The sequence below is a fragment of the Dermochelys coriacea genome, chromosome 1, assembly GCF_009764565.3.
Source record: "Dermochelys coriacea isolate rDerCor1 chromosome 1, rDerCor1.pri.v4, whole genome shotgun sequence".
In the NCBI taxonomy this organism is placed as follows: Eukaryota; Metazoa; Chordata; order Testudines; family Dermochelyidae; genus Dermochelys; species Dermochelys coriacea.
The window spans coordinates 291,432,257-291,454,456 of NC_050068.2; the positions used below are offsets into that span (position 1 = coordinate 291,432,257).

A 22,200-nucleotide genomic window follows, 5' to 3' on the forward strand; every position below is an offset into this window, starting at 1 on the left:
GCATGAAGCCCCATTCAAAGGAGACCTACAGCAGTAAGTTTCAGGGAAGGGTAAAAAGCAGGGGGATGTTTATGCAGATTAGGTAGGCCTTTCTGAAGGCCCATGCAGGTGCCTCTGATCTTGTCATCTAGTCTGAGTAAGATTTCATCTGGAAAGACCACTTGGAGGAAGGGAGGCAAAATGGAAATTGGGAAGACTAATGGGGTTGATAAAACTAGCAGAAAATAGCAGTAAGAACCTCTCAAGCCTCTTGCCTTCACATTACCAAGAAGGAAAAAGGTCATTTGGGTATACACATGTAAACGTACTGAGGATTGCACACCATTAGACTACACCAATGCAGACAGAACTATCTTCTTTATTATAAAGATACACTATGGGGAACAAACCTGAATGTATACTGAAGCCTGTGATGGTACATGCCAAAATGTACAGTACTATACATAAAAGTGCATTGCCACAACAGATTAACAGTACATTTTTCTTCCATGACTGTATTTTTAACTTTTTTGAAAATGGCAGGAATGTGGCTGTACAAGAGCAGGGATGAATGCAATGAAAATGCAACAGTATACAAGCAAGAGTGACCGCAATGGAAATGCAATAGTACAAGAGCAAGGCTAAAGCTCCTCTAAAATTTTAAAGGCACTTTCACATGTACATACTACAGATGTACATTGACACAATTAGGTAACAGTCAACAAGCAGGAAGCTATCAATACTGCAACTTATCAAACTGACAGTAAAGGACAATACTGATTTGATTAGGTGTGCAGGAGTTGCCCCTTAGTATGTTTGTAGTTGTCAGTCTTTCCTGTTACATATCCACTTACTATACGTTAAGTATCTATAATAACCATCAAACTACACATTTAACTTGTGTGAATGCTCTAAGTGGATGCATTCACTAAATGCACTGTTTCTAATATTTTCTCTTGCTACACAATTTCTAATATAAGCATTATGGAATCCAATAGTGTTATTTAAATATACAAAATTCCCTATATAATTTAAAGATACAGATATTCATCTCAATTATGCCACACTGGTATTGAACAAATTACTGAACTAAAAACCATGAAAATTAGAGCTGGAATTCCAGTTTGTTCCATTGATCCTAATAAGTTTGGGAACTACTTGAAAATAACTTCTGGTCCTGGACAGGTGAACATACCAATAGACTAAAGCCAACCTTTAATGGGGACTGGCTTCAGTTAGAACCTTGCCATGGAGTTTAGGACTATAGGCGGCAGGGTACAGTCAAGAGATACAGGATTAAACATAAATTTGACAAGTTGTTACCCTGTTTATACAGTGGTAGCATCAGTGGATTAAACTGACTGACACCTGAAGAGTCCACTGTGCTAGCTAAGAGTTTATACATGTGGCAGCCCCCAAACAGACATACTTATAGATTCCTTGGATTTTTTTGGACCCATCCTTGGGCTGCAAATATCAGCAACAATATGAATGACCCTGACAGCATTGCTCTCTAATGCAGTTTATGGGATATTTGTCACGTCCAGGGCTTGGAGTTCCTTATCAAGTGATTACAGTTAGTAAACCACAGTGGAAATAAATAAATTCCCAAATGACAGCAGGACATGGCTTCTGTGACTTTATATAGACTATAATATACTAATCAAATCTTTGTTATAAGACACTAACTCTTCCCAATTATGTTTCCATATAGTGAATGGAACTTAAGACATTCCATAGGAAGAATGGTAAGATCCTAAGGTAACAAATGCTATGAGGAAAGACAACTCTTATTTGAAGCCAGTTTTATTCCTACAGATGACCATCAGCTGATTTTTTTTTCTTGGCCCCAGTATTTTAGGTAACAGCCAACAGGGTATCCTTTATAAATAGTTTGACTGCATGGCTGCGTAAATTAAAAACCTGCTATAAATGATCTTATAGATTGGGCAAGTAATGATATTATGGCTTACTGTTAATGTGCAAAACAGCTGTACAATTAATTCACATGTAACAGAAAATTTAATAATGGAGTACTAAGCAAAGCTGATAAAATCTTCACTCACACACACAGATGCGAGAAAGGTATAGACTTTTTTTTTTTTCAAATTGGTTCTGGCAAATTTTATTTCGGTTTAGTCTAGAGAGTAGCAAATGAGATTTCTGTGCTTCTAACAACCTCCTGTGTAATTGAGAGAAGTTATTCAAGAACTCAGGAGAAAAACTGTTTAGTAAGCATCATAGAGAAACCGTGCACATTGTTTGCACTGTGAAGGATAACTAGTGAGGCTACAGCAGCTTGAAACTGTGGTTATCGCAGCTCACATTGAAGAAGATACTGAGCAATAAGGTCCAAGGAATGTTTGAAAGTAGCAGTTGAACAATAATTCAATAAATCTTTTATTACGCTACAGAAAGATCCACAGACTTGTATACCTGCAGTTACTTGGTTCACTGAACTGTAAACTGTAAGTGAATTTAGTGCTTGTGAAAAGTGTCTGACAGTCCTGGGGACTGAACTTTTAGCTTCAAAAGAAAGGTACAGCACAAGTGGCAGCATTAGAAACTTCATACCATCCAGGCAATATACTTTAACCCTGACCTGGAGTGAGGTCAGAAAGAGTAATTCAGTCGCTCTACTTACTCAGCACTTGGCCTTTGATAAGACTACCAAAAATATGCTAAATACTTAGTGCCAACTGTGAAAGTGTTATTTTAATTTATATAGACTGAGATTACATATACACTTCACACAGGCCATTGACTAATTCCTCAGATGCTAACTTTTACCAACCAGATTGGGATTTGAACCAGTGATCTAATGGTCAAGGGTTCCATATCCACTTACGAATTCCTTCAAGTTACCTTTCTGTTGGATCCCTTATTAAGTAAACTATAGAAAGACTATGAAATATTGTACAAAGTGGGAAGCCATTTCTGATCTGTTCCTTTTATTACAAATGGTGCAGCATCAAGTTTTCAAGTCGGTTTTAAAATGACACACATTTGTCCAGTTTTTTTAAAAATTGAAACTATACAAAATACAAATGCCCGTGTTAATGATACTAGTTCAGACATTACATTCAAAAAAATTGAAAAACAAAACATCTCCAGTTATAAACATGAACTAATAGTGTTATGGAACCCTGACTTCTATCGCTAATCCATTCCTTTCTGTAACACACTCCACCTCCTGGGTTGCTTAGCTTTTTACATTGTGCAAGATTTGTCTGTTGGACCTTGGGAAGGAGGGGAAGGTCCTATAGTAGGATTTGTTTTTGGAAGAACAATGGGTTTTGGCCTCAGAGCTGGGGGTTTTAGCTGCACTCCCATTCTGGGGGCCACCATGGGCTTGAAAGTACTCATGGTATCACTGGAAGAACTAGTGCTACGTCGAATCTGAGGCTCGGTGCTCCTTAACACTACACTATGGAGAGGGCTTAGTGATTCTGTCGAGGCCAGGCTGGGTGAGTTTTTCATTTGTTCCAATGTATCCAGCACCACGTCGGGAGCGTGTTTCGCGGAGCTCTGACGTTCCAGCTCACGGAGTTCATTCAGAGCTGTGTTCATTGTCTCTTCAATATCCTAGTCAGAACAGAGAGACAGAGCAGCAAGTCATTAAATACTGAATGCAAAGAGTAGTTGCTGAGGAAGAAGTCTGAGAAATGCATAAATTCAGTTATAAACCATCCATTCATTTCTAACAAATATTATGAAGCAGTATTAAAGCACATTTACAGCCCAGAGCTGAAGAAGAGCTCGGTGAGTCTCAAAATCTTCTCTCTCACAACAGAAGTTGGTCCAGTAAAAGATATTACCTCACCCATCTTGTCTCTCTATTCTTGTCCTGGGACCAACATGGCTACACCAACACTGCATGCATGTACATCAACCTCATTTAGAAGTGGCCTTCCTGAACAAGATGGCAGCTTGGGTTGAACATAAATTAACTTAATGGCAGAGGATCAAAATTCAGTCAGGCCATTAAAAACATACTCTGCTGCTTGCTGTTAAATTACTGTTAAGAGAACAAATATTTGATGATTGATTTGCAACAATATTTAAATAAATGTGAAGCCTAATAGCTCATGTGCTATACTCCAGATTTTACCCTGAAATATTCAGGAACAATACTCTAGCACAGGGATTTTTTTAAATTAAAGTAAAACTGAAGTTGGAAAACTATGATTGAGTTTTTCAAAGCCACCTAAGGCATTTACTTGGACATCCAGGTTGGCTTTGAAAATCCTGGCCTATATTACTTTTTTAAATAAAAATGTAATTCAAGGCCAATGGTAAAATAGCTGTGCTTTTGATAACTTTCAGTTACGGGGAGAGAGAAGTTGGTGGTTAGTATTAAGATGCATCTGAAGTGGGTTTTTTACTCACAAAAGCTTATGCCCAAATAAATCTGTTAATCTTTAAGGTGCCACCGGTGCCTCCATGTTGTTATTAAGAATTAGAAACATCTTGAAAGATAATGGCCACCTTTCCAGCTTTTAAAAATGTTTGTGGCAGTGAGCTCTGCTTGCTTGTATCATAATTTCAGGGCAACTGCACCTGTATTGCCCCTCAAGGGTACCCACTCTAGGCTTTTGGTTCCCAGCCATCACCTCGCTTGGGTGGGGACCCGCATCTCGCTTCCTCCTGACTGGGACATCTTTAAGGTTGCACAGTTCCCTGCCTATGCTGTGATATCCCCAGCAAGCCAGACTGCCTAAAAAGGCCAGCACCTGAACTTCGTTTTCTCTCTGAGGGCTGTGACCAGTGTAATTACCAGCAGTTATAAGCTACCATATAGCTCTTTCTAAGCAAGCATATTTATTCTTAAGGTAAAAGCATTACAGAAAAAACAGAAAAGTTCACATAAGCAGGCAAAAAGCTTAGCAGAGGGCCCTAGTAGGATTGGGGCCCCGTCTTGGACAGAAGGTCCTGTCCAATTGCTGGATCAGGCCCTGTGTCAGTTTCAACTCAGGCTATTTATCCAGAAGTCCTTTCTTTGTCCTTAGTCTCTGGAGAATCTAGTTTGAAGTAGTATATATGCCTCCCAAGGCGATGGTACTTCTCTGGGGGAGTTACAACCTTGCTGATTTGCCTTAATCATCATCCACTGTTTTTAGTTCCTGGAGGAGCTGCAGTAGCCCTCCCTGATGACATAGAAAACAGTCAAACCATTAATTTAAAACAATGGACCCTAAAGATACTGCATGGAGTTGCAATATCTGTCACATCTCCCCCCAGAGAGGTTACATACAATCCCAGCCCACACTAATACTAATCAGTTCTTCTGAGGATACTGCAGGAAATTGCCATATGTAAGCCCCTTCGTTTTCAGTTTAAACTGATTTTTACTGAAAATTTCCCAGGTTTTACAAAAAGTATTCATTTTTTTCAGATTTTCTACTTTTGTATCATTCAAATTTATAAAAAAATAACTTGTTTTAGTAGGAAAATACAATATATTGCATGAGATATATGTATACCTCTACCCCACTATAACTTGACCCGATATAACGCGGGTTCACATACAATGCGGTAAAGCTCAGACACGCTGCTCTGAGCAGCGTGTTAAGGGTTCTGGGCCAGGGCCGAGGGGTTGGCTAAGGGGCAGAAGGTCTCGGGGGTAGTCAGGGGCTCCCCCCCCCAGGGTCTGGGAGGCAGGAGCTGTGAGGGGGCACTGTTAGGGGCCCCGCAGTCCCAGAGTGGCCCGGGGGATTAGCAGGGGGCTGGGAGCAGCCCGCTCCGCTTCCCTCACCCCGGCCCCAGCCGTGTTGCTCAGTGGAGGGGCTTGGGGGAAGGGATTCCCCCCCCCCGCACTCACTGGCAGTGGTGAAAGCGGAGCAGCCTGGCCCCAGCCCACTCCACTCCGCCAGTTCCCAGCTGCAGCACTCTGCTTCCTGCCGCCGGTGAGTACGGACAGCGTCCTTTCCCCAACCTGCCCGCACTCACCGGCGGCGGGAAGCAGAGCAGCCCGGCCTCAGCCCTCTCTATTCCGCCAGCTCCCAGCCACGGCACTCTGCTTCCTGCTGCTGGTGAGTACGGGCAGCGTCCTTTCCCCAACCTCCCCGCACTCACGGTGGCGGGAAGCGGAGCACCGTGACTGGGAGGTGGCCGAGCGGAGTAGACTGGGGCTGCGTTGCTCCGCTTCCCGCCGCTGCCGGTGAGTGCCTGTCAGGGGACCGGGGATGTGGATAGGAGTCTCTGGAGGGGGCGGTCAGGGAACAAGGAACAGGGGGGCCAAAGCGAGTTCGATATAACGCAGTCTCACCTATAACACAGTGAGATTTTTTGTCTCCCGAGGACTGTGTTATATTGGGGTAGAGATGTATTATGATAATACATTAGTCTCGGTGTATCTGCAAAGTTTCCTGTTGAAGTAAGGCTATGTATTAGTCTATAAGATGCACACAATAAACAGACACGCATGCAAACTCTGAAGTGCATGCACATCTGAACGTACTGATGAATCTCACGCCCACCACATACACATTTCAAGCTGTTAGCAGATAATGGTTAAAGATCTGACACACTAAAATAGGAAGAAAATGAAAATCTGCATCAGAATACATTTCAGTACACAAGGAAATATTCAAAAGTTTTAAATAACAAAAAGGATGAAGTTGAGTGTATGTGCAGCAAATTGTGAGGCCCAATTATTAAATGTAAATAGTTCTAAGTCTACAGCAGTAAACTGTTTATTCAAATGAAAAGTTTTATCTGAGGATTAGAGATATATTGTTTTCTTAAACTCAGAGGTGGCATTGTGTTTTTGAGTTCTGTTTTAGTTCTGCAGCAAACCACACTGATGAACGGAATTCAAAGCATTAATCTACCGAATACTTTTTCCCTCTGTCTTTCAGTCCACCAAAACAAACCCCTATATTTACCTAGTAAAAATCAGTGCAAAAATATTAATTTTTCCTGTTTTTGTTGTAATAAACACTGAAATTCCCAGGAAAAATTAAAATAAAAACTGAAAATTAAGGGCCCTACATATGTTATAACTTGTTCATCCAATAGATTTTTTTTTTCAACATGTAAGTGATGATGTGCCCCCAATAGCCTCATATTTGTAGTTTAAACGTTAAGGAAAACAAAGAAGAATATCAGACATGTTAGAAGTTGTCATGCAAGACAGTGTTTAGTGAGATCATTTATGAGAATATTTCCATGTTTGTTTTGCACATTTAGATTTATTCTTAAAGTACATCTGCTAAAAGGACATGCCAAGACTGGCTTCGTGGTTAATTTTTCAGTGTTGGTGAGGCACAAGTGGGTTAAATAAGAAAACTAAGGTATTTCATGCTTGTTCACAGCAGCATTTACATGATTCAGTCAAAGTTCAAGTTCTGTCTTTGTCAAATAGTAATTGGTCTAGGTGAGTACAAATTTAGTTAAAGCCAAATAGGGCTGTGCATAGCTCCTGGGCAGTAAATAAGTAACATAGCTTAACCTAGTATTTAAAAAGTTAGAAACTGTTGAAATAAGAGCAATGAAAATTGATGTCTGAGTCATTCACAACAATTGAGACTCTCTCCTCCCACTTCATAAGCAGCAGAGACTTTGGAAGCAAAAGTTGCATGACATTTTGAAATGTCAGTGCAGGATTATTTTAAATGCTTTTGTAATCAGATGGTAATTTGAGGGTGTTGAGTGTTTACATAATGATCATATTTTAAACTAAATGAGCTTTGAGTAGGACAGAAGTATTTATTAGCCCAGGATATGGCTATTATTGAGTTAGCACACTTTAGTAGCACAGAATTAATAACTTGCTTCTTGGTGCTATCTGTCTCTGCTATTCTATCCCTCTCACCTCTCAACTGCTGAGAAAAGACTAGCCACCTCTCCTACATATACAGTGATGGCACAGTCTATTACTTATTTATTCAGATTCTACCTAGCATGTTCCATAGGCACAACTAAAAGAGTTAAAAATCTCTACATTTATACAAAAACTATGTTAAAAGGACTGAAATGCAAATTCCTGTGTTTTCAAATGACTGAGGACAGTAGTAGCCAATTGAAGCACATATTTGCGTACTATAAGATTCAGAAATAATCATACAGTAATTATGAAAGCTAAACCCACTTCCATCAGAACACAGGGGTTTACATAACTGAGAAACAATACCTCTGCATTATCCCTATGCTCTGAGTGGCACAGAGAGTTTCATTTCAGTACAACTGAAAATTATTTCACTGTAATGCTGTTGCAACTTTTATTCCTATTGGCCCTCCTTTCTCCCATGATTATTTAACACATCTCTGTCCTAGACTCCCATGGCAGAAAGTTAAGTGGGATACTTTTCTGATACATCTTTTCAATAAAAAATTAAACTCTCTGTGTTGTGAAAGTCAAATGTTCATTTACATCTATTTGACCATGCTCCTCACTAAGGCAAAGAAAAGAGACCAACCTGAGCTATCGACTCTGGGTCCAGTGGCTTATGGTCATTGAAACCTGGGTATTGACCAGATGATGTAGATCTTCTAATAGGAGGACTATCAGTCTTCTTTAGTGAATCATGCCTACTAATGTTGGTGAGGCTGCCATGCCCAGGTCTACGTCTTCTTTCGGGGCTGTCTGCATTGAGGTTGCGATTATGAAGAAGGGCTCGAGGACTGCAATGACTTGCCATGTTGGGGGAACCTAGCTCCACTGATGAGTTGGTGAGTGTGTGTGGTGGATGTACAGGGCAATGGCCATCATTGGTCCTGCCTGGGCGTCTTAGAGGAGGTGGTTCTGATCTCTTTCTTTGCCTACACAAATGTAGAAATCATAGGACATGTTAGCATTATTAACAAGGTGTGAGAAGAAATCTCGCCACTGCATGAACCCAGAAGCAATCTAACAGCTGCAAAGCAATGCAGAAATGTTGCTATGTTAACCTTACCTTCCTAAATATATGTCAGGGTGACGATCAGTTGGGGAGTTCATGTCCTTAGATGAGGACTTGTCCTCAGTTATTGGCCCACTGCTGGCTTCACTGTCTGCTTTTTGGCTCAGCGTATCTGAGAAGGTATCATCCCTGAAAAGAAGATATAGATTGAGAAGTCACTTTCCAGGAAGTGAGGTATGTAGGACAGCAGGCATCACGGATCTTCTGTTTTTGTCCTCGTATAGAATTAAAACTAGACATATAATTGCATCTCCAGCTGCTGTACTCTCATTGATGACCTATTTGTTTATTGACTTCACTCATGTCACCTCTTAAAATTTAGAGTAACCTTTTGGGAGCAGGCACTTTGGTTGGTTTTGAAGTGCCAAGTACACCTCCGAGTACTATTAAGAAGTGCCATGGTGTACTTATCCAGCACTGTTACTTAGAAGTTTATTGGCAACAGCTGCTACAACTATATGGTAAAACTAAAATAGGTACAATATCCTCTTCTTAACATACTGTATGGGGATCATTTCTGTCAATGATGTAGCCGAGTCAGCCTATCAATGTTTTGTGATTCTGTGGTGTCGCTTGATGGGCATTACTTCGGGAAAATGTAACAAAAAGATGGTAGCGTCCAGTTTGGAGGCAAAATCTCCCAGGTGTTTATGAGCCTTCAAAGCACTCTCACATTTGGGTGATACCCCACTAGCTAATTCAACAAGCTTCTTCTCAATAAGGAGCAATCACTCAAGTATATTGTATAACTAGACACTGCTTACATATCCTGCACCACTATATATTGGTGAGGTACTAGGCCATCAATTCCATTATGCCTTCCTTCCCACCAGTCTTCAGATGCTCGATGATATAAAAGCAGGGAGGCTCCTTTTTTGAAGGAGAGTTCTCGTGCAGATCTTCCAGTGTAGTCAAACTTGGCTATAGCTTCTATAGGCTCACCTTCTAGGGGGAAAAAAAGTAAGATCTCAGACTCCAGAATAGACTTATTTGTTTATTTCAGCTTTGTAAAATGTAACCCCTCAGCATTAATATTCAAACAAAGCTTACAGAAGTCAGATATTGAACCAAGATATACTTCAGGCAGTGGCCATGTCCGTGTGCCCCAAGTACAAAGCAACTGGGCTGCTTTTAAGACCTCTAGACAGAGAACATAATACATTCAATGCTCAACATTTGAAAGTGGGCGGAGTGCTTGTCTCCTAATATAAAAAGCTATGTGATGGGTGGGGAATAGTTACAGGTGATAAAAAAGCAAAACCAAACCTGAGGGAGCCTGATAAATCAGATGCACAAGCCAAAGAGATGTGCTACAACAATTCGCAGTGAAAAAGGAACGAATAGCTAGGGGTTTCCTCAGCAAGAATAGGCATGAGTAGAGTCCTGTGCGGATACAAAATTTGTATTTGCATCCGATCTGCAAACATGATCTGCGGATATCTGCAGATTTGCAGGGCTCTAGGCAGGAGCTGAGATGAGTCAGTTTAATAGCTTTAGAACTCTATTAGAATTTGTCACTCCTGTGCTAAGAGTGCAGACCCAGTGTAAACCTCATATTTTACAAAAAATACAAGGACCTGTTCTTGGGCCTTCTCTGGTTTCTCTTGAAGCTCCAGTTTGTGCAAAGCCACCAAACATTTGACAGATCCAACTCCTTTGGGAGTACATCTCAGTATGAGGAATCACTGTATGGCACAGAGCTGGTAGGATAATTCTGTTACACCCCCATGTATGGGGCCATAGCTAGGTGAAAGAGGGCAAAGTGTAGGTGTCCCTCTGTTCCCAGTGATCACTGGCTGCTGGAATGGATTCTGTGAGCAGCCAGGCATAGGTTACAGGAGTTTTGACTGGCTCCTGGAAGGGGGGGAGAGAGAGAGAGAGTGTGTGAGTGTGTGTGAAGCTTCTCCCTCTACAAGAACGGATTTTAAAAACCTTATCTTCACAGAGATCATTTTAAGGATGAAAATGAGAATTAAAACCTCCCTTCCCTGTCAAAACTTCCTGATATATCAAAGTTCATACTGACAATGGCCCCATCCTATAAGTAGATATGGTTCTGCTAACACCTGTGCGGAGTCCACAGACATCAGTGGGCCTCTGTGCAGCCTCCAGGGTCCCTTGTTAGCATATCTATTTGCAGAATTGGGGCCAATGAGTGTAAGATTTTAACTGATGTCTTTGGAGCTGCTACTTTGTCAGTTGTACCTTGATGGAACAGCTACGATTTTATTGTATGATGTTGGCAATGGCTAGTTCTAAAAGTTATGAAAAACTAATGCCTGTGAAATCACATTTGTCAGGTTAAATTTATCACAGTATCAAAATGCCAACCAAAGCATTAAGAACTCATGCCCGCAAAAACGTCAGTTTTCATATTATACATTTTGTTTGCTCTGAGTAGCTCAAAAATAAAGCCATCCAAAATGAAAAATACCTTATACAATTAAATCAAAATTTAGAAAGAAATTAACAGATAGGCTGATGACTGCCGTATCACGTTTTAGCTTGGTGCAAATTTAATTTGCTGCATTGTAATACCTGAAAAACTTGGTTTATAATGAAGACTCCTGCCCCTATATTATGCATTAATATTATGTGCTGGAATGTCTCTTTAAAATTAAGTTCCATCTTGCAGTGTGGAAATATAATCCTTGTGCCCTATTAAGGTTACAGTTTGCAGCTATTTTTTCATACCTTGCCCAACCTGTAGAGGACTGTCCTGTAGTTGGCTATCTTTAGGCAATCAGGTTAAAGACTTGCAATAGTTCAGATGACTTGTTTAGATTAGTCAAGCCCAGCAAACATTGAAGAATTTCAGAAAGGCCTACACACAACTAGGTGAGGCGATGGCAGTGAAATTCAGTGTTACAAATGCAAAGTAATGCACACTGGCAGGAATCACTTCAATTACTTATTCATATTGCTAGTTTCTAAATTAACTGTATTTATTCAGGAAAGACTGGCTAGCTTAATGAAAACCTCTGCTTTTTTGACCACCAATGCACACTGAGCAAATCAAATGGTAAGATGTATATAGAATGGGCGAGAAAATAATAGTGAAAATTACAATGGCACTATATAAAGTCAGCGGCATGCTCTCACCTGGAATATTGTGTTCAGTTCTAGACACCTTATCTAAAAAATTATATAAACAGAAAGCAAAGAGGACCAGAGATGTGACAAAATGATTATAGGTATGGAAAGGCTTCCATCACTTGGAGAGACTGAAAAGATTGGGACCGTATAGTTTAAAGATGAGACAAATAAGAAGAGACATATTTGGGGTTGGGAAGGAATTTTCCTCCAGGGCAGATTGGAAGAGGCCCTGAAGGTGTTTCGCCTTCCTCTGTAGCATGGGGCACAGGTCACTTGATGGAGGATTCTCTGCTTCTTGAAGTCTTTAAACCACGATTTGAGGACTTCAATAGCTCAGACATAGGTGAGATTTTTCACAGGAGTGGGTGGGTGAGATTCTGTGGCCTGCGTTGAGCAGGAGGTCAGACTAGATGATCAGAATGGTCCCTTCTGACCTTAGTATTTATGTATCTATGTATAAAGGTATACAAATTAATGATTAGTTAGGAGAAAGAAAATAAAGCACTCTTGTTTATCTGCATCAATATATAAGGGGCTAGTCAATGAAACTGAAAGGCAACAATTTAACACCAGAAAGGAAATATTTTTATACATATCATAAAGTTAGCCTTTGGAGCTCACTGTAAAAAGATATTCCTCACATTATAAAAATGTAGGGTTGGACCTCAAGATCATCTAGTCTATTTTTCCCCCCTCCCCCCTCACTGAATACCGAGGCAGAATTAGCTCATAAGTATAGCTAGACCAGATGTTTGTATGAATAATAAGAACATGCTGTTACATTATATTAGGTTAAATAAAAGGAGAGCGGGGAAGTATAAACTCCCATACTTGAGGGCACAAGCCAATCTCTGATTGATGGGGGTTAAGAAGAAACTTCACCATAGGCAGGTTATTTCATAATTGCATGTTCAGGGTTTCCTTTCACCTTCCTCTGAAGCATCTGGTACTGAGCATTCTGAGGCAGGATATTGAAGCACTGAGTTGATCAGATATGGCAATTCCTTTTTGGGTGAGCCATACTACAATTAAAAGTTCAATGGACTGTTTGATATTAAAGACTTGAGTATACAGAGTTTGATTCTTCTCACTTACCGCATACCAGAGTAAATCAGAAGTAACTCCATACCTATGTAAGCCTAGTGTAAGAAGAGAGTCAGGCCTATGGAATGTTGAATTTTTCCTTTTCCTGTACCTTATTATAGACCAACGTCCTTTTTCAGACATCTGTAGGAAGTTGCTGTACTGGGAACAGCTGTTTGAACTATTAATCTACAGACAGTGAGTGAGACTTCTGAGACATGCTATTTATGTGTTCCTATGAAACGTACCCTATACAATGTGGTGTATAGCTGACATAGTTGCTTTTCTTAATGAAACTCTTATATTAAGCTCATACAAATTGTTCTTTTATTCTGATAGGAACTTTCATTACTAAAAATGTGCCCTTTACTTGGACAGCACATTTCTACAGCAGACAGTTCTCAGATTTTATTTTTCAAATACTAATTCACCTGTTAACAAATAGAACTTTGACAATTAATATAAAAATACCTTGACTGTTCCATTTGGACATAAAAAAAGCCAAAAGATTTATAACGTCAAAGTTATTGAGAACTGGAGGGAGCCATTTCACAACTAAAGGAAAGGGAATAGAGCTAATACAAATCTATGATTTGTAACTGAAATTCTGCTCGATATTGAGCCATGGGGTCTAACAGTAAAATTAAGACAGCTCAGAGGGAAATATAATTATACTGTTCTGTCCTATACCTCGAGTCATTTCCTATCTATGGCAAGAAATATATGATGACATCTGAAATATCACTGGCTATGATCCAGACAAAGACAGAAAAAGAGAAATATTAGGACAAGCTAAAGAACTGTGGGAAGAGCTCTAGGGATTCTGTTCTCAGTTTTGTACTTATGACCTCAAATTCTGCTAATATTATTACTGCCATTCAGTGACACATTATGGTGCCTTCCACTTAAAAATCACTGGCTAGACTGTAAATAGCTCTGTACAGGTCCAGTAGGTGATAAGGGGAAAGATGTAAGAAACAAAGGTTAGTCACTATTTCCATCTTTGCACTTCAAGAGCCAAACTCAGCACTAGTCTTCCTCAAAAGGTGGTGGTATGAGGGTGGAGCTATGCCATCCCAGCCCACTGCTAGGGTTGCCAAAAACCAGACACCCCAACAAGAGTGCTGGAACTTCCCCCCCGAGGCTCTGCCCCACCCTCATTCGCTCCTCTTCCCCCTCCCCCAGCTCCACGCCCCTCCCACCCCCAGTCGGGAGGAACTTAACTGGGGGCTGGGAGCTGCAGTCACCCAATGTAGGTAGGAGGGGGCCTCGGCTGAGTAGGGGCTGGCACAGGTGATCATCCAGCGCCTCCCCCACCTGCAATAACCGGTCCTCAGATCTGACCAGAAACTGTCAGGTACCCTTTTCATCTGGACTTTCTGGTCAAAAACCTGGCACCTGGCACTCTACACCCCACACCAGTGAGCCAAGTGGAGCTGAGCCAGCAGAATGAGACCATCCACTGTACCTTTCACTGGGTGCATCAGAGCAGCCCCTTCTCTGTGCTCCCCAATTCTTCCACATGCATCGTGCTTGTCTTAAGCAAAAGACATCCTGATCCCTATGCTCTCCTCTACACCTTATCAAAGGGCTGTGGCTTTACAGTAACAATCTATCCTCAAGTTCTCTGGAAGTTCTCTGACTGGAAAACAACAAAGGGAAAGAAGGTTGTGAATTACTGTTACAGCAGAACTTGGAAAAAAGTTGATCATAGTATGAATTATTTCAGAATAGTCAAATCTGCAATGGTGACCATTCAGGGACACAACAGCACTAACTCTCAGCCTTATTTGTCCTTTAATACCCCCAACTGTGTGAGAACTACTTTCTTGATTTATAAATGTAAGGCATCATAAGGTGTCAATGAACAGCAATAAAAATGTTAGCATGTTTGTGTTTTACATCAGGAATTACCCATGTGTCCGAGACTTCCTCAGGAAATTCTCTTATTTCCTTCGGAAACAGATCTAGTCAACTTTTATATGCATCGACTAGAGTAAAATATCTTCAGTGTTAAAGAATTTCAGAAGAAGATTGTACAAAAACTGCTTATTAAGCATAAAGATGTATCCCCTGAATCTTACACTCTTTTCTAAGAGTTATTTTCAGGCAAATGTCTTTCTGTAATGAAGTTACAGATAAATAGATATGGCTCATTCTGAGGCACAAGGTGAACTCTTTGAAATGCACAAAAGTTCATGTTTTCAGATCTAGGGGAAAATGCTATTTAGCAGGAATGCTCTTCTTTTAAGTAGACAATGTAAATAGAAGTTCTTACAGTGAAGGCTTTTTATCCTTACAAAAAAACCTCTTCACTATGACCTGAATTCAGAGAAGCAGGTAAACACATGCATAGCTTTAAGCATGTGAATAGCCCCAATAAAGTCACTGTGACTACTCACGTATTTACAGTTAAGGATGTATGTAGCTTTTTTATATTTCATCATTGTATGCCCCAAACCTTCAAAGGATAGAGGACAAGCTAATATTATTCCTATACATACATACATTATATATTACATATATATATACTTGCCGTATTTTTTTAAAAGAATAATTTAGCTTTATAATTCCATAAATACACCTTTACTTCCCCCCACAGTGGCTCAGCCTTGTCATTATATAGAGCCGACTTCTTGTCGGCATAGAGAGACTTACTTGTAATTTAACCTTATACAGCAAGTAGTTCTTATAGTGAAAATAAGAAAAATAGAAAAATAAATCCTCTTGCTTTTGATTACACGTCAATTGCCCAATATTGTTATGGGACTACAGGGTTTGAGAGGAAAAAAACCACTGCAGTATAAAATGAACTAGATTAAAACGTAATAAAGATTTACATGTTTAGAGAAGGCTCTGTCCAACTCCTAACAGAGAGAAATGCAAAAGTACAACATGTCCAGTTCGTAGTAGCAAGCTCAGTTCAACATTACCTTACTCTCATACACATGTAAATCAGGGTCCTGGTGTGACAAACTATTAATCAATAAATCTACTGAAATAAAAAATTTCGTTTAGTGGAAGCTTTCCTGTTCCCCCACAAAAGATCAATTATCTGATCCTTGTGATTCAAGATTGAATCACAGTTGTAAAATTGTTACGAATCACAGCGTACATATTATTGCAAACACTTTTTATTCAAGGGATAAACACAGGAATGTGTGTGCAAAAAGACAGTTAACAGCACCAGTTCGATGAAAATACCCACCCTTCATTATAAAAAAATAGCTTACCTAAAGGTAAACTTTTATTGGTGGAAAAACTTGATTAGAGCTAGCTGGTTAAGTGGAGGCCTCTCACTTCATGCACTGGTCTAGTCACACCAACTACACTGTCATCATCTTTGCTCAAGCATTACCACAAAGTTCAAATCTTTGTATTACCTTTTTCCCCCTTTATATGCAAATCCACAACATGACTGTTCACTTTCTGTATTCAATTCACAAAACAAAGGAATGGCAAAAACTAGGATTATCTTGCTGGTCATCCTGATAAACAAAACTAGATCAAAAAGAAAAGGAGTACTTGTGGCACCTTAGAGACTAACAAATTTATTAGAGCATAAGCTTTCGTGAGCTACAGCTCACTTCATCGGATGCATTTGGTGGAAAAAGCAGAGGAGAGATTTATATACACACACACAGAGAACATGAAACAATGGGTTTATCATACACACTGGCAAAAGAGCAAAGAGGTCCTCTTTGCAGTTTCAAGGTAGGCCTTGCTTGTCACCATGAAAGGTTTTCCTCCTTTCCCCCCCTGCTGCTGGTGATGGCTTATCTTAAGTGATCACTCTCTTTACAGTGTGTATGATAAACCCATTGTTTCATGTTCTGTGTGCGTGTGTGTGTGTGTGTGTGTGTGTGTGTATAAATCTCTCCTCTGTTTTTTCCACCAAATGCATCCGATGAAGTGAGCTGTAGCTCACGAAAGCTTATGCTCTAATAAATTTGTTAGTCTCTAAGGTGCCACAAGTACTCCTTTTCTTTTTGCGAATACAGACTAACACGGCTGCTACTCTGAAAACTAATTTAATTTAAGTAATTTAATCCTTTCTTGGCTACCTCTGCTCCACTGAGAGTCACTCCAGTCAATTTTGCCTCAATCAGTAATGCTATGCTACGCTACAACTTTACTATACTCATTGCATCCAGGATTGATATCAAGGCAAAAATGAAGTACCATACTACTTTCACATGGTCAAGATTTGCCTGTCCATGCTTTTCAGATGCCATTTAATATTTTACAATTGTGTACAAATGGATTAAAACAACTTTTGATTGTTGCATGTTTTTTTCCCTCCTTTTCATTCTCATGTGCAGGGAAAAGTTTTCAGAAATGCACATTTATGAATCTGAATTTCCATCATTTACACCTCTGTATGTATGTCAGAAATAGAGAAACCTCGAAGAGAAACTTGATATCATTAAGTGTTTCACCCCCTATCTGTCATCAGTTTAATCCTGAGCATTTCACAGGAATCTGAAATAGTCTTTTTTAGCAACATGAGAAACTGTCTGATAAATTAGTATATAAGGGGAGAGACCCATACTAACAAGTTGTGGCTGCTGCTCAAAATAAATGGTGGGTCTGGGGCTGGCAACAGGACCCTTTTTCCAATCCTTGAAATTATTATTTTTGACCCCACACTTGGACATTTCTGATCTCCTAAATAAAATCAACTATACCATTTTGGCCTCTTACTCTTCCCCACTTTGTCCCCTGTAATTCCTTCCCCTGCTCCTCCTGAAAATGCGAAGGAGGCCCTCCTGCACTCTGCTGCTTACCTTGCCCCCCTGAACAGGTTCTCATTGCAACCCACCAGATTACAGGCCCTATCTGCCTTCCCTTTCCTGTTTGGTCCCAGGCTCCTGACCTGTTGCCTCCTTGTTATCACAGGCTGCTTTATCCACTGTGCTACCCTAAACAAGGGAACGAGGCATCTGCCACTAAGGGCTTGCCTATATGGGGAAATATACTGGCATAGCTATGATGGAATAACTATGCCATTATATTTCTCTGTCTAGACAAGGCCTAAGTCTTACTTTGCTGAAAGAAAGAAGAGGAGATTTGATAAGCGATGTTTATCCCATTGGGCCCTCACAGCCAGCTACGACTCCTAGTCCAGCAAGGGTGAGCATGAACCAACATTATAGTGAATGGCTTTGGTTTAATAGTTTTGGGGGTCCTTAAATCCTCTAGAAAGTTGTGTTTTTAAATATCAAAATATAGCATATTGAATGCAATTCTCTAAGCTAAAATATTCAAAGCCATGGTTTGGATCAGTTTATCTTGTGCAAAAATGGTAAAAGGCCACTTAAAAAGGGAACATTACATCAGAAAGTAATTTGTGCTGACTGAAGTAGTTTCTCACTTGCTCTTCCTGTAACTGAGCAAGCCAGGAAAGGTGCAAGGAAACAGCTGGCGAAACACAGATGGATAAAAGTGAAAAACAAACAAAAAAATTGAAGATTAAAAATGGAGGTGTAAGCAGCAGAGCATCCTCCCAGAAGTAATTTAGTTTCAACTGAGAGACAGTGAGGAAAAGAGAGAGTATCTCCTGCATGAAAAACCTGTAACTGTAATTTATTTAAAAGAGGATTAAAGATGTAACATAAAGGACGTACCATCTTCACTGGTGTGGGGCTCTGTACTGGCATCCTGGTCCACTTCCTCTAGTGTACCATGTTCACTATAAGGGCTATCACTGCAGAAATACACAATGTTAAGCAAGTACAGGCGATTAGCACATGAAGCAATGCTTAATGGATGCTTATATTTGGCATAACCCTCCCCCCCCCCAAGCTAACAAGAGTAAGCTATTTCTATAGCAAATATCACTTAAATTTTCTTCTGAAACAAATAGCACTATTAAAATTTTTATTTATATTTATAAATATATGTGTGTGTGTGTGTAAGTAGAGGCTGTCAAGTGATTAAAAAAAGTTAATCACGATTAATCACGCTGTTAAACAATAATAGAATACCATTTATTTAAATATTTTTCGACGTTTTCTACATTTTTCAAATATATTGCTTTCAATTACAACACAGAATACAAAGTGCAGTGCTCACTTTATATTTATTTTTGATTAAAAATTTTTACACTGTAAAAAACAAAAGAAATAGTATTTCAATTCACCTAATACAAGTACTGTAGTGCAATCTCTTTCTCATGAAAGATGAAATGTAGAATTATGTACAAAAAATAACCAGATTCAAAAATAAAACAATTGTAGAGCCTAGAAGCCCACTTAGTACAGTACTACTATTTGTTCAGCCAATCGCTCTGACAAACAAGTTTGTTTACATTTGCAGGAGGTAATGCAGCCTACTTCTTGTTTACAATGTCACCTGAAAGCAAGAATAGGCGTTCGCATGGCACTGTCATAGCCAGCATTGCAAGGTATTTATGTGCCAGATGGTCTAAAGATTCATATGTCCCTTCATGCTTCAACCACCATTCCAGAGGACGTGTCCATGAGGATGACGGGTTCTGCTCGATAACAATCCAAAGCAGTGTGGACCAACCCATGTTCATTTTCATCCTCTGAGTCAGATGCCACCAGCAGAAGGTTAATTTTTTTTTTGGTCGTTTGGGTTCTGTAGTTTCCGTATCAGAGTGTTTCTCTTTTAAGACTTCTGAAAGTATGCTCCACACCTCGTCCCTCTCAGATTTTGGAAGGGACTTCAGATTCTTAAATCTTGGGTTGAGAGCCGTAGCTATCTTCTGAAATCGCACATTGGTACCTTCTTTGCATTTTGTCAAATCTGCAGTGAAAGTGTTCTTAAAATGAACAACATATGCTAGGGCATCATCTGAGACTGTTATAATATGAAATATATGGCAATGTGGGTAAAACAGAGCAGGAGACAAACAATTCTCCCCCAAGGAGTTCAGTCACATATATAATTAAGGTTTCAGAGTAGCAGCCGTGTTAGTCTGTATCCGCAAAAAGAAATGCATTCTTTTTTTAATGTGTGTCATCTGCATGGAAGCACGTCCTCTGGAATGATGGCCGAAGCATGAAGGGTCATCTGAGTGACGTAAATACCTTGCAATGCCAGCTACATAAGTGCCATGCAAAGGCCTGTTCTTGCTTTCAGGTGACATTGTAAATAAGCAGGAGGCAGTATTATCTCTTGTAAATGTAAACAAACTTGTTTCTCTTAGCGATTGGCTGAACAAGAAGTAGGACGGAGTGGATTTGTAGGCGCTAAAGTTTTACACTGTTTTGTTTGAGTGCAGTTATGTAACAAAAAAATCTACTTTTGTAAGTTGCACTTTTACGATAAAGTGATCACACTACAATACTTGTATGAGGTAAATTGAAAAATACTATCTTGTTTATCATTTTTAGAGTGCAAATATTTGTAATAAAAATAATATTAAGTGAGCACTGTACACTTTATAATTTGTGTTGTAATTGAAATCAATATATTTGAGAATGTAGAAAAACATCCAAAGTATTTAATACATTTCAATGGGTATTCTATTGTTTAACAGTGTGATTAAAATTGTGATTAAGTTGAGTTAATTATGCGAGTTAACTGTGATTAATCGACAGCCCTAATTTATATATATATTTTACACCCTGGTCTGAGGATTACATTGCTTCTGACTAACTTTTTATATATATATAAAAGTTTAAGTTAAAGTCAGAAACAATGTAATCTCAGACCAGGGTGTAAAATCATAACTCTTACAGGAATTAACACATCTTTCCTTCAGCTATCATTTCCATTTATTTAAATGGATAACAGGGTAACTGGATATTTCCCTTCTAGCAGTACTGAATTTAGCATATATGTGTCTGGGCTTAATGGTGAAACCATTATGAACTGAAATTCTTTTATGGAACCCTTCAACAAATGCAAGACTGGGACTACACCATCTGGCCACACACTCCCAATTGTACATGTAGACCTCTGTCAACTACTTGATGGTCACATCTGTGATAGTTCTCAGAATCCTAAATTAACTCCACTGAAGTCTTCTAGTTAGGAAACCCTGACAATCATCATGGTTATATTTGCCCCATGTGTTTCACAGTACCACTTTCCTGTGAATCTTCCACACATTAGAATTATTTTTTTTATTTTCATATTTATTTTATTTATGCAGAACCTCTTATATCATGGGAGTCATTCATGTAAAATGAAGGCCTAGCATTTTGGTATGAAGACAGAAAGATAATATTCTGACTTACCAGTAGTCATCTCCAGCCATACATTTTTCATAAACAGGGCCATCTAGCTCTTTAGCATCTGGGAAAATAGCCTCATGATGGATGATGATTGTTTTGATTATTTCATTCACATGAGCTTGACATGACACCTGGTCTTGCATATCCGGAACAGGCATCAGTGTTGGGCCAAAACATATGGCCAAGTTATAAGGATCCATCATGTTCTCATCACTGTACTGAGAAAGGCTTTGGAAGAAGAATCAAGAAAAAGACTTTTCCTCTGTGACTATCCTAATTCTGACAACTAGCTCAGAACAACCTTAAATTGTCAGCACAATGCAATGTTCTCCACCCTTTTTGACACTTAGTCCTGTACAACATAGCCAAAAAAAAAAAAAAAGAAAAAAAAAGAAAAAAAAGAATTTGTTCTTCTATTGTCTGGCAATATACAACACTGGGAGAATTTAGAATAAACTGACACTGGGGGAGGGTGCGGGAAATGAATTTGAATCAATCATTTTTTAGACATGGAAAACTTTACTCAGGGCTTGTCTACACTTACATTTTATAGCGCTCTAACTTGCTAAATCACCCCCAAGTGCAGCAAGTCGGAGCACTTTAAAGCGCTAGTGTAGACAGGCTCTGAGCGCTGGGAACAAGGCTTGGAGCTAATCCCCTTGTGGAGGTGGATTACCAGGAGTGCTGGGAGAACTCTCTCCCAGCGCTTGAGTGCGACCACACTCGCACTTAAAGTGCTGCTGCAGGAGCGTTCCCGTGACAGCGCTTTGAAGTTTCCAGTGTAGCCATGCCCTCAGGGATTCTGTATGATTTACAATAAAGACACTCTTCTATGTGTAAAAAAATAAAAAATGCAAACAACCGTCGGTGAGATAGTACTAAGAGCTTTCTGAGGGAAGGAACCCTCTCCCCTTTACTATGAAGCCATGTAT

The 22,200-nt window shown here is 39.6% G+C and overlaps 1 protein-coding gene across 3 annotated transcripts in view; it reads right to left on the reverse strand.

Annotated features, from left to right (window-relative positions):
• Positions 1 to 334: 334 nt before the first annotated feature.
• The window catches only part of SRGAP1 (SLIT-ROBO Rho GTPase activating protein 1), a 240,664-nt gene continuing 218,798 nt past the window's right edge, over positions 335 to 22,200 (reverse strand). For 2 of the 3 annotated variants that reach the window (XM_038404033.2, XM_043494010.1), the window contains 6 exons: positions 21,272 to 21,496; positions 18,689 to 18,768; positions 9,647 to 9,827; positions 8,877 to 9,011; positions 8,400 to 8,742; positions 335 to 3,564 (listed from right to left, as the gene is read on the reverse strand). In XM_038404033.2, coding sequence (XP_038259961.1) covers positions 3,190 to 3,564; positions 8,400 to 8,742; positions 8,877 to 9,011; positions 9,647 to 9,827; positions 18,689 to 18,768; positions 21,272 to 21,496 — 1,339 coding nt within the window. In that variant the 3' untranslated portion in view covers positions 335 to 3,189. The remainder of the gene's footprint in view (positions 3,565 to 8,399; positions 8,743 to 8,876; positions 9,012 to 9,646; positions 9,828 to 18,688; positions 18,769 to 21,271; positions 21,497 to 22,200) is intronic. The other variant, XM_038404044.2, reaches the window with a different exon arrangement.